Consider the following 13392-nt stretch of genomic DNA (forward strand, 5'->3'; position numbering starts at 1 on the left):
CTTTATCTCTATTCACTATCTAGTGAATAGAAACAAAGGAGAAGTGGAGAAGAGTGAGTAGGTTTGGTATTGGGGGGAAGCTAGAGAAGGGAAAGGTGGTGTAGAGTTGAGTTGGTTCACCAAAAAATAATGGTAGAATATAGCAAGTGGCAGGGTCATAGCCTGGGAAAGAATTAAGGGTCAAAGGCTCATAAAAACCAAGAACAGGGTTAAGGATTATATAGTATAAGGAAAGCTGGAATAATAAGAATTTATGGTTTAGTAAAGGAATTTCAGAGTTTATGAACAAGGAAATCAGATTCTTATGGATGATGGGAAGAACTACTATTTCTATTAGCACTTAGTCTGTATCATGCACTGTGTTAAGCACTTTTGGATTTTTATCTCATTTGATCTGTATAATAATCCTGAGAGGCAGGTACTATTATGATCCCTATTTTGCATATGAGGAAACTAAATAGATTGAGGAACTGGGAAATTAAGGTATTTAAGAAAGAATTAGTATTTACTTTGAAGTCCTCTAATATGTGGGCAAGGGATAAGAAGAGGGCATTGAATTTATTGAAGAATTAAAGAGAATATCTTAGAGGTCAGTAAATAATATTGCGAGGATTGGATCATGCATTTTACCTTTGTGCTGGTGAGCCTTCGGTTCCTCATCTACCAAATGCTGACCTCCCAAGGTCCATTCAGGCAATGGATCTACGCTCCTGTGATCCAGAAACAGAGACAGACTCTGCATTGAGCCAGGAGAGTTTTCCAGAAGCTAATGGAAGAAGCTTCTCTGATAGGTTGAGGGTATGAGTCCACAGGGTTTGGTGCTGCAGAAATGATTGCTTTTTTATATTCAATCTAGAGGAAACTCTTTGTCTCAATTGCTACCTAGCCTGAATCATTGAATGAATGTGAAACTGAAGCCTATGAAAGACCTTATCTTTAAAAAGCCATCATCTTCCATTGCATCCAGGGCCATCTCCAGTCATCCTTATCTATTTCTGGCTACTGGACCCAGATGGCTCTGGAGGTGAAAGTGAGGGAGGTGACCTTATACAGACCTCCCTCACATCAGTTCAGTTCACTTGTATGTCATAACATCTCTTCCCTTGAAAGGATCATGATGATCCTCTTCAAGGACAAACAACCACAGCTGCAGAGAAATCAAGCACAAAGAAGACCCAAAAAAGGTCATTGAACTTGACAATTAAGAGATCATTGGAAATAAAGTGATTTAAGTAGAGTGTTGTAGGATTGTGAAATGAGTGGGTAGGAACAAAGTAAAAGCAGTGAATAAGACTGGCTCCAAATAAAACAGTAAATTAATTAGCATTTACATTGTTCTGTAAGGTTTATAGAGCACTTTGTCTTCGCAACCCTGGGAAATGGGTACTATTATTATCATCCCCATTTTACAGATCAGGATTGTGTTGAATGAAAGAAAAAGGGATGTGCATTTGAAATGTTGTGAAGGTAGAAACTGGGTGTGGATTTTTGGCATTTAATTTGACAATATCTGACATGGACAATATGTGGGGTAAGAGTGAAAAGTCAAGAATGACATTAGAGTCTTGAGCCTGTTTGACTGGGAGGCTAATGGATCTCTTGACAGTAATAGGAAGCTGGGTTTGGAGGCAGGATTTGGAAGGATAGTTGATGGGGGTTTTCTTTTAGTCACGTTGAGCTTGATGTTTATGAAAACCAAGGCAGAAGTCATTCACCCAGAGTCACTTAACTAGTAAATATCCAAAACTGGATTTGAATTTAGGGTTTTCCTGACTCTGGGTCCAGCGTTATTCCCTGTGCTCCCTGCTTCCTCTGTGATACCTTCAATTGTTTCCGTCATGTACAACCCTTCTTGATCCCATTTGAGGCTTTCTTGTCAAAGATACTGGAATGGTTTGCCATTTCCTTTTCCAATTCATTTTATGATGAGGAAACTGAGAAAAACAAGGCCAGTTGATTTGCCCAGCGTCATCTTAACTATAAATGTCTGATGCCAAATTTGATCTGTTTTTCCTGACTCTAAATTTGGCGCTATGTCCACTGTACTATGTAGCCACCCCTTTCTGCTTCCTCTGGGAGAGGCTTTTGAGAGACAAAATAGACTTTACTATGTGAGTAGACTATAAGAAGAGATCTAGTAGATAGGGAAATATTGAACATGAAAGAGAAAAGGAATGAACATGTGGATAAGCTACGAGGGAAATCCTAAGGGGAAACAAACAAGTAGTACAGTTTTAGAAATAACATGTGAAATTTAAGTGCATTTTTTTTTTAAACAAGCAGGCTGTTTAATGAAATGGATACTCATGATTTCATCTACAACCTTTGTGTTTTAAGTATATAAAATAATCAATCTTTTTGTGCTTAAATAGATAATTTTTAAGAGGCAAGAGCATAGGATTAGGAGCACTAATATAAAAAGCTGGCCTCAAGATAAAACTCCACAAATTGGAGCAAAGGTGATGGTGAATGGAAGGAGAAAGGATTTTGAGGCATAAATTAAAGGTATTGAAGCTGCTTGTGGGAATGACCCTGATTTTCTTAGTAAAGTAATAAACCACAAAAAAATCTTTTGAGAGATGTGAGGTAGGAGTGGGGGCTATAAAAAAGAACTGAGATAGGAAGTCAATCAGGAATGCATCTAAGTATTGCCATGTTACCCTGAGAGTCTGGACAGCACGGGCGTGTGGTGTAAGGTTGGGAGTTGGCCGGTGTGAATAGAAAGGACACCAGGAATTCAAGGGTAGAGGGCAATGCAGAATTGAGCTAAGTAGCTCCAAAGGGAGGAAAGTGATAGGAAAACAAGGAAAAAGCTCGAAAGGCTGGAGGTGTTAGGGAGAATGAAGTTGGAGGAGGAGTGAACCACAGATGGAAGACAGGAAGTCACCATCAAAGTAGAATTTCAGTATTTGGTGTTAAGGGTGATGATGTGAGATAAACTGTATTGTTGTAGTAGTTATTATTTGTCCTTTATTTTTGAAGAGGTACATATCAGGGAGGTGAAAGCTGTATCCCTGTGAGTGGCTGAATGGGCTGGAGACCTTTGTCATGGGAGTCACAGAACTCAATGGACAGAGAAGTCCAGTTGTTGGGAGGCCATCTGAATGGATACTGAGGCCCTTGATGGAGACCAGGGGTTAGTGAGGAGAGCGAAGGCTATTAGCCAGAAGTTGGATTCCTTGACAAGAGGAATGAGGCTGATAGATGACTGCAGTAAAGATCCAGGTGATGCAGATGGATGGAGGAACCTCAGTGGAAGAGGGAGGGGGAGGTGGTAGACAGGGAAGGGACTGAAGTATCGGTTTGGGTTTGAGTTTGTTAGCATTAGATAATCAACAATCATTAAATCGAGTAAGGCAGGACCTGATTGATGAGAAAATCCAGAAAGGAAAAAAAACCCTTTCATCTTCACTAGGGCATATTTCCTTTTTAATTTGTGCTATCCTGATCTCTGTTTTCCATCTGTTTTAGTTTAATTGTACTTGATTCATGTTGTCTAAATGTCATTTGTCTCAGAATGTAAGCTCTTGGAAGGCAGGCTATGCATAATATGCATAAATACATTATTGTTATAGCCTAACAGTCCATATTTAGGTGCTTAATAATTGTTACCAGCTGCTGCTCCAGCTGCAGGCAGCCTGGGTGTCAGGGTACCCTGCTGAAAGGAGTTGCTCACCAAGCCCAGTGGGATTGCTCCAGTTGAAGGTTACAGATTTACTTGGTCTGCATGGCTGAGAGTGGGAGGAAGGTCTGCAAGAGGCTGTCTACATAAAATGGTCATGATTGCAATCCGCTGAACCTGGCCTGCATTGTATCTCACAGCTCTGGAGAGTGAGAGAGAGAGAGAGAGAGACAGAGAGAGACAGAGAGAGAGAGAGACACACACACACACACAGAGAGAGACAGAGAGAGAAAGAGAGAGAGAGAGAGAGTGTGTGTGTGTGTGTGTGTGTGTGTGTGTGTGTGTGTGTCCATCTCCCAAGCCCCTCTCCTCCCTACCAGGGTCATTCTAAGGATAGAGGCAGTAATTTAGGCCAGCTGTCAGGGCCAGAAACAGAATGGTACTACACCTTCCCCGTCACATGGGAACCTGGGCAGCCAAATCTTCCTCTGCATACTGACAGTGGAAAGTCTGGGAGCAAAGTTGGGAAATCAGGTCAGAGGGAGGAGACTGTCTCTGTATCGTTCGCTAGGGCTTTCTCCCCCCGGCTAACACCTCCCTGCTCAGTAAATTATGGCAGAAATTTTTAATTGTCATCAGACCTGAAGGGAATGTGCATTCCTGCTCCCAGCTGCTGATTTAAAAACCAGTCTCCATTTCTAGCTGAAGGGTTCCATTGCTTTTTTGGCAGAAAGATGATGTGCGTGTTGGGATTTCTTTCTCTTCCTGGAATAGCTCATGCCAACGGAATCTCGTGGGGCAGGGGGAATGATCTTGGGCCAGAGATCCCAAAGCCACTGCTGTTTCCCCCCTTCTCCTCCCCCAAATCTGCCAGGAATAACTGTGGATTCCCTGCAATCTGGCCGTTTCCTCTTCTCCAGAATTACCTCCTTAGAGGTAATTTTGAGCTTGGCTTTACCTCCTCCACATGCTTGCAGCCAGCTCAGAGAAGGGAGGTCACCTGCTGATGGTTGAAGGAGGATGTGCTTCATCCCCTAGGCCAGGGAGAGGTTGCATTATTTGCCAACCCATGGCTTTCCTCCTGAAGCATGAATCAAGAATACTTTAAACAACTCTGCCCCTCTCCACTGGTAGAAATATAAAGGATGTCCCTCATCGTCACATCTTCTGTCTTCCTCATCTCCCAAAAGTAAGTGAGGTAATTGGCTGGCTTGGATTGTAGCTCCTGAAAGCTAATTGACCATCTGGAGAGTAGAACAATCAGGAGCCATGTGGTAGCACCAGATACAGCCCTAGTCAAGCCAGACCAATGGTTCTGAGTTGGCGTGTTGGCTATTGACTGGATTCTCAAGGCAAAGGATCCAAGGGGTGAATTTTTTTTCATTATTTAATAACTCCCTGTTCTACTTTCCTTCCCCTCTTCCCCCAAAGAAACTGCTACACTATTTCTATAACCCCGCCAACATTTTTTAATGCTTTGTGTATACTGTTTTAAGTAATCTTCATCTTTCTCCATTGTGGGATAACAATGCAGGGCACTTAAAAACTTAGCAGTTTGCAAAGCACTTTACAAGTATCTCATTTTTATTCCAACAATCTTAAGAGGTGCTATTATTTCCATTTTACAAATGAGATAACTGAGGCAGACAGAAGCCAGCTGACTTGCTGGTGTTCATAAAGTTAGCATCTGAAGCGGGATTTTAATTCAAATTCTAGAACTCCAGATCCAATTCTCTCTATTGCGCAACTTAAACACTACCCTCTATGATTTCTTCCATTCTGGGTATTTCTTGTAAGCATATAGTAAAACCATTGTCTGCATAGGGCAATGTTGTGTGCAATGTATGTGTAAAACTGAATTCATGCTCTTCCTTTCCTACCCCAAGTCCTCCCTATTACTGTGGTTTTGGCTTGGCAAGCAGAAGGTTCTGCTTCATGGGAGAACAGGTCACGGAGGGGGAGGTGGGAAAGGCATCTGAGTGAAGTGTGATGAAGAAGGGAAAAGAGGGACTCGTAATAAATGGCCTCCATTTTCCCTGATATCTGCAGAGGGCAGCATATAGACCCATTGCCCCTTGTAGACAATGGTTTTCACCTTAAAGCTAGCCATAACATCATTATGACAACAAAATGAAGTGCGCCTTTTTCTTCCCCTAACCCTGACTCCTGCCCAGATGAGCTTAGAGAGCTCAGGAAGTCATGTGTAATGAAGCTTCAGCCCCTGTAATGATACGTCCCACCACATTACCCCAGGGAAGTTTTAGCAACTGTGAACCATGAAGCTCCAGGGAATGGTAATAGAAGCCTTTATACAAATTCTTTCAGTCTGAGAATTATACTTGCTCTTATCCTGGCTAAAAGCCAGATAGGGAGCTCTGATCCTTTCTTTACAGACATGTTACTTCATAGAAGCTCCAGACTACCACCTTTTCTCCAAATTTAGTTGATCCCTTTTGTTTTATAGAAGTTGATGATCCTGAAGTGTGCTTTTCCTTTTGCTCATCCCACAGCCTTCTGTGGTCATGAAAAGGGAAAAGACAAATTAAAAAAAAACCCTCACTCACTAGTGAGCTGCCCTACTCCTCCATCTCCTTTGCTGGCTCTTCATCCAGGTTGTACCCCTTATCCATGGTTGTCCCTAAAGCTCCTTATCCCATGGGCCCTCTTATCACTATACTATTTCACTTGATTATCTCATCATCTCCCTTTAGATTCCATTATCTCTTAGCAAATAATTCTCAACCCTAACTTCTCTTCCCAAAACATTCAGTCTTATATCCTCTGATGCATATTTAATATCTTGAACTGGATGTCCAGTTGACCTCTTATGCTCATGTCCAGACATGTCTAAAACTGAATTTATGCTTTTCCTTTCCTACCCAAGCCCTCCTTATTACTGTGAATGACACAATCCTCTTCTCTTTACCTAGGGTCAACATTAACTCCTCATTCCTACCACCCCACCTCCAACCTCCATATCTAATCTGTTGCCAGGTCCTGTCAGTATTACCATTCTAGCATCTCTCATTGTACCTCCTGTCAACTGTCTCTTTTGCCACTTTAGTGCTTGCTTGTTGAGGTTGGGAAGGGGGACCCCAAAAGTTTGAGGTTCCGGAGCAGTGTTGTGAGATGTCTCAAAAGAATTTGCAGGCTTGAACCCATCTCCTAGTCAAAGGGCAAAGTTTTATTGCAGTAGTAATTCTAACACCATTACAGATGTGAGCTGGAATTGTAAGGGAATTTCAGCAGAGAAATAGAAGCAAAGAAATACATTTATCCAGCTTTCAATCATAGATATGCTAATTCTATGCAAATATCTATTAACCAGATTATTAGTGAGCAGATTACCAGTCAGCAATGAATTGAGGGTGGTCTTATTCACTATTGTCTCAGGAGTCTGATCTGTGGGAATTTCCTGAGGCAGATTTCAAAGCTAGAATCTTTAAGGCTACTGACTTATTGTTAGAAGAAAAGCTCCCCAAAGTCAGGGAACCCCCAAACCACCTTTATATTTCCCTAGAAGTTATCCCATATCATACTCTCATCACTTCACACCTGGACTATTTCCAGTCTTTGGGTTGGTCTTCCTACTTTATATCTTACCTTCTCCAAACCATCCTCCAGCTGTCAGATTATTGTGCTTAAAGTACTGAGATGAACACATCATTCCCCTTTTCACCAAACTCCAGTGGCCTCTTCAGTGTTTTAAAACTTTTCATGACCTGATCTCCTCCATGTATGCTCTCTGCACCAGTCTCTTTGTTGATTCTCACACAAGATACTCCATCTTCTAGCTCTGTGCTTTCTCTTGTATCCCCAAGCAACGAATTTGGTTTCTTCCTCCATCTGCTGCCTTCCCATTGAGAGTGCCTCCAAGTTATCCTACCTCTGTCTTGTTTGTACATCTTTATTAAAGTGTGAGTTTCTTGGAGAAGGAAATGGTTGGGTTTTTTTCTTTCTTTCTTTGTGTCTCCAGCACTTGGCATTTATCATGTGCTTATTGACTTGACAAAGAATATGAAGGCAGACCCATTCTAATAAAAGGTGGAAAAGAGATGGATCCTGCCCAGCCAGACCTTGAGGTATTGCTTCAGCCTAGTAATCTCTGTACTCAGCCAGTCTCTTCACTGGCCACTAAAGCCAGTGTTTCACTTCATTGGCATCAATGCCCAGGAATTGACAGAACCTACCACAATTCAAAAACAAATTTATAACTGTTCAGCCGAATGGGGAAAACCTTGTGTAATGGAAAGGTCCTTGGCAAAAAATCAGCAAGCTCAGGATATCTAGTCCTGGTTTTATCACCAACTAGATACATGACCTTAAGCAGGGACTTCATTTATCTGCCTCATTTCTCCAGCTATTATATGGGAGTTGAAATGCCTGCCCTCCCAACTCACGGGAGTGTGAGCATCTTCAGTTAAGGCTTCATTTGTGTAAAAGGGCTTGGGAAAGTACAGTGGGCTGCAGAGCTGAATGAAATGGGGTCGTCATACAAGCCCTTCTCAACCCCTGCTGTGAGCATTTATGTAAGAAAGAAGCTGGGGGAGTTTTCTTTCCCTTGCCCCAGACTCTGATCCTCAGCAATCTCACTTTCCTTCTATCTCCCCTTTTCAGCCAGTGCCTGCAACAGGGGAGTCACTGGATAAATGTTTACTGACTGACTGGTCTCCTCTGTATGTAGTGTGTATGTAACTGGTTATTTATTTGTATATTATCTTCCCCCACTAGACTTTTTTTTTTTTTTTTTTTGAGAGTAAAGACTGGCAGATAGTCAACACTTTTAATGAATGTTTGTTGACTAAACATCTTCGGAGGAATAGAAACGCTTTCATTAAAAAACTCTTATCATTGCTGATAAGAACTTAAGTGTTCTTGAAAGCAGAGACATTTATATTCTAACAATGAAATAAAAGAATAACAACAAAGAAAGAAATGGAACTTTAATTGGCTTGATTTCAGGCCTTGGGTTTAAGAAGAGATTCTTATGCAGGTCTTTCCATGGCTTCCTATGTCTGCCCCATTGCATGGTTAACTGTCAACTGGGGCAGTAAACCTAGTGGGAGATTTCCCCCCACCTCCTCTTTTTTCCTTTTTTTTAACCTATCTTCCTATAAAGGAACTATACAGTCTGGGTTAGACGGGCTTTGGATTTCAAGCTCAGCAGAGTGGCCCCATTCTCTCTATGCTGTCAAAGTTCTGAAGTTGTCCCCTTCTCTCTACCCTACTCTCTAGCCCTCATCTGTGCCATGTCTGGGTATATTGTATAGAACTGGAGAGAGATCAGCAGATGGAGCATTTATTAAGCACTTACTTTGTGCCAGTCACTGTGCTAAATAACAGGGGAACGAATGCTCTCAGACAATAGCGTCTCTCCTCAAAGAGCTTAAGTTCTGAAAGGAAAAAGCCACACATTGAGGGGAAGGGGGAATGACAGTGAGGGAACAGAGGGGTAGGGTGGCTGAGGAGGCAGAGATATCAGGGAGAGAGTCAAAGGAGCAGTGAAGGGGACTTCAATGAGGCCCCTGGTGAAATTGAGGCAGAAGCCAATCAGGAGAGTTGGCCTGGCGAGGAAGGGAGGGGCAGGAGGCACTTCCAAGAAGGGTGTCTGGCATTAGAGTAGCCCAGAAAAGTGAAACCTCCATCATGAATTTCTTTCCCTTCTCCTCCTCTTCCCTCTTCTTCCTTTAAGTTTGGTCAGTATTACCAAAGAGAAAGGACACCTACGAGGAGCCATGGGTACAGAGCGCTGGGCCTGGAGGCAGGAAGACTCTTCCTGAGGGCAAATCTGGTCTCAGACATTGCTTCTCTGGGTTCCCTGAGCAACTCACTTCATCCTGTTTGCTGCCTCAGTTCCCTCATTTCAAATGAGCTGGAAAAGGAAATGGCAAACCATTCCAGTATCTCTATCATGAAGATATCAGATGAAATCACACAGACATGATTGAAATGGATCCTCAACAACTAAAAAGAAGAGCAACTAACTCAGAAAAGATAGTTACTGACATTATCTTGGATCCTGAAACAGTAGCCTAGAGAATCCTAGAACTCAAAAGAACTTCAAAAGGCCATAAGGATCTTTATAGTGATCATCTGGGCTAGAGCAGAAGAGGGAGAACATGACTTCTAACTGTCTGCAATACGATAAAAGCCACGATCTTCCTCCATTTCTCAAGATCTGCCCTCTGCATGTTCATCAGTTGGCTTGATGTGGATGACCACTTGCTATATACCCCAGTGAGTCAGGAATCAGACATTACCCTTCTATATTCTCTAAATCCTCTGTTTAACATTCCAAACTCTTTGTGCTCTAGTTGCCCCACTACCTTGCCAGTATCGTTATTTATACTTTGCTCCATTGATACATCTATGTAAACTACGGGCATTTTCTCTGGCCATCCCCCATGCTTGGAATGCTCTTTCCTGGCTTTCTTTAAGTCTCAACTAAAATCCCATCTTTTATTAAGGCTTTTTCCAACCCCTTTTAGTTCTAGTGCCTTTTTCTCTTTTAATTATTTCCTGTTTATTCTGCATACAACTTGTCTGTATAAATGTTTGCTTATTTTATTTTGAGCTTGAGGGTAAGGGCTGTCTTTTGCCTCTTTGTATCAGTGCTTAGCAAGGTGCCTGGCACATAGTAAATGCTTAATAAGTGCTTATTAATTGTGTTTTCTCTTATGAACTGATTCATGACTCTGTGGAGCCCATGTAATTCAAGGTTGGTGCTCACCAGTATTTCCTCTGTAGGTTGTGATGTCGTAGGCAGTGCAATATCACCTTTCTATATAATCTTCACGCATATTCCTTTTATATACATATTCTATAAAAATAATTAAGGGATTATAATGGAAAGTGCCCTGTTTAATTGGTTTAATCGTTTGTCCTGACTACCATTTCTGCGTGTGCCATTATCATCTCAATTGATCTCCACAACCCTGAGAGAGAGGAGCTGTCCTCCCCATCTTACACAGGAGAGAACTGAGACAGACAGAGATTAAAGTCACTTGACCAGAGAGATAAATGGTGAGGCCAGATGTGAACTTGGGCCTTCCTGCCTCCAAGCCCAGTGTTCTTTGATACCCAGGTCTTCAGTTGAAGATGGAGCATTCAAGGAGATTGAGAGGTAGTCAAGACAGAAGCATGTGTCAAGACAGTGTCATGAAAACTCCGAGAAGAAAGGTCCATGAGGACAGGGTGATCTGCAGTCTAGTCCAGCAGTTAAGTCAAGGACAAAGTGTACTGAGAAGGGCCCTTCAAGTTTGGCAATTAAAAGATTAGTTTTGGAAAGAGCATCGAATGCCAGGATTGGGAGCCAGGTTGCAAGGGTGAGGACGAGGAGAGGAAGTAGAGGCTGCAGGCAGGTAGTCTTTGTTTGTTTGTTTGTTTTTTAAGGAGTTTGAGAAAAGGAAGAGAAATTTGAGACAATTTGAGGAGATATTAGCGTCCAGTGAAGATTAGTTTAAGGATTGGGAAATGGGCATGTGAAGGCAGTTGATGCAGTGAGGCTGAAGATTCTAGAGAGAGGAGGGAGACAGAATGTTGATGTGCCAGAGGAGATAGGAGAAGAAGGAATAGCCTCCTCACCTCCCCTCTGGACAGTGCTAGCCACAGATGGGTCTGCCTGCCTCAACTCTCCCTACTGGTCCTTCCTGTACTCAGCCGCCAAGTTGAACTCCTAGGGTGCAGGTCTCTAGTAGTTCTCTCTTACCTCCAGGATCAAACATAAAATAAAGTCCCGGACCCCTTCTATTTTCCTAGGTTTCTTACACCTTTTCCCTTAACACATACTCTGCAATCCCCATGCTTTGTATTTTCCCTGGCTGTTCCCTATGTTTGATCTCAGCTAAAATCCTCTTATTCAAGAAGCCTCTCCTGTTTCTCCTTAATTCCAATGCCTTCCTTCTGAGTCTACTTCCAGTTTATCCTGTGCGGTGTATGGTTGTTTGCATGTCACCTCCCCCGTTTGACTGGGAGCTCTTTGAAGGCAGGGACTATTGTTTGCCCTTTTTTTGCATCCCCACTGGTGAGCACAGTGTCTTACATTGAGGAGGGGCTGAATAAGTGATAGTCAACTGTAGAATGTAGAATGTAGAAATGGATGAAGGGCCACCTCTTTGTCAGAGACTGAGGAACAAAAAGAGAATGTGAGAAATGATATCAAGGTTAGGAGATGAAGACAATAGAAAGAGAAGGAGATCATACTGAATGGCCTCCATTTTGTTTTTTTTTTTGTTGTTTTTAGTAAAATTAGTCAAGGTCCTCAGTGTAAGGATTAAGAAGAGAGACTTGAGGAGGAAGAGTCTTGGAACAGCTTCTGTGTGGAATAAGACCTACCTCAATCAAGGAGGAATAAAAGTACTTCCTTACTGCAGTGAGGGCCCAATTAAAATGGGATAACAAGAACTTGTAATGTACCCAGTCACTTGTGAGATCTCAGAGTGGCAAGCAACCCAATAGTGTAGTCTTATTACTCCAGTAACCCGAACCCTCTGGTTGGACGAAGCTCAAGGTGTGCATCCATGAGACAGATGACATTTGTAAGAGTCTTTAAGAACCATGTTGAATTATGTCCCCATCCTCTAAGCTCTCTGAAATAGATTAGGCACCCTACAAGTGTGGGGACAATAACCAAACAGATTTCAAAAAAGACTATTTAAAGAGTCTGTCAGAGCATGCCCTGATTTTTGGTTGAGACAATATGGTTACTGTGGGTAGGGAATAAGTGAAACTTTGGTCTATTGCTTTTGACAAGGGTCCCTAACTATCCCAATTTACCTTTCCAGCGATTGGCTCCGACTACTCTCCATTATGGACCTTTTCTTCCCATTCTCCTCAGAATTTATCTCCCCTTTATCTCCCTTCTTTTCCCTTCTTCCTGTCTTCCCACTTTCTTACTCTTCCCCTTTTCCCCTCTCTCCTAAGTCCCCCTTACTCATATACCTCTCCACCATTCCCTCCGGCTAGAACACACTCCTTTTTACTCTCTATCTAGCTCTATATTTTCTCTATTTAAAAACCTAATTCAGGTTCTACCCTTTCTATGAATATTATCCTCACCATTACAACCCACGGTGACTTCTATTGTTAGTACCACTCATTTGGCACTTAATCATCTGTTGCTTTTTATTGTTTTTTTTTTTTAAACTTTCCTTCTCCTCAAACCGCCATCCTCTATCTGTTAGGCTTTGTTTCCCCAATAAAATACATTCATCTCACTGGGCAGTAGCTCTCCACCCTCCCCACATTGACATGGTGTTGTGCATAGGTCTCCGTCTAGCGCTTAATGCTGCCTGTCCTTTCTCCTCGTCCCCTTTACAGATGATGTGCTGACTAAAGACGCAGGAGAATGCGTGATCTGCCTGGAGGAGTTACTTCAGGGAGACACCATAGCGAGGCTGCCCTGCCTCTGCATCTATCACAAAAGGTACGGAAGGCCGGGAGGAGCCCAGATTCTCAGGCTGCTGCCATTGGGAAAGCCTGACCTCCTCCTCCATGTTGCTATAAAGGAAGGGTTCCCATCCCCACGATGGCGTCACCTTAGAGGGATGGACAGGCCCTCCACGCAGCCCCCCTCCCCCCCTCCAGAACATTATGGTCACTGGCACAAGTGCCTCTCCAGCTGGCAGAAGAGGGGCCATAGCAGGACTGCTAGGATTCAGCTCAACAGCCATAATCCCGTAGAAACTCTGCCTGGTCCCCATGTACCGTCCATCCTTTCTGGCCATGTCCTCCTTCCAGAGTTGGGGGGTTACCAGTCTGAGCTACGTAGG

The 13392-nt window shown here is 42.8% G+C and overlaps 1 protein-coding gene across 4 annotated transcripts in view; it reads left to right on the forward strand.

Moving 5' to 3' along the window:
• ZNRF1 (zinc and ring finger 1) overlaps positions 1–13392 on the forward strand; it is a 94359-nt gene that overhangs the window by 70327 nt on the left and 10640 nt on the right. For all 4 annotated transcript variants that reach the window (XM_051974654.1, XM_051974652.1, XM_051974655.1 and 1 more), the window contains exon 3: positions 12941–13046. In XM_051974654.1, the coding sequence (XP_051830614.1) occupies positions 12941–13046 (106 nt within the window). The remainder of the gene's footprint in view (positions 1–12940; positions 13047–13392) is intronic.

This window comes from Antechinus flavipes, chromosome 2 (genome assembly GCF_016432865.1).
Source record: "Antechinus flavipes isolate AdamAnt ecotype Samford, QLD, Australia chromosome 2, AdamAnt_v2, whole genome shotgun sequence".
NCBI lineage: Eukaryota > Metazoa > Chordata > Mammalia > Dasyuromorphia > Dasyuridae > Antechinus > Antechinus flavipes.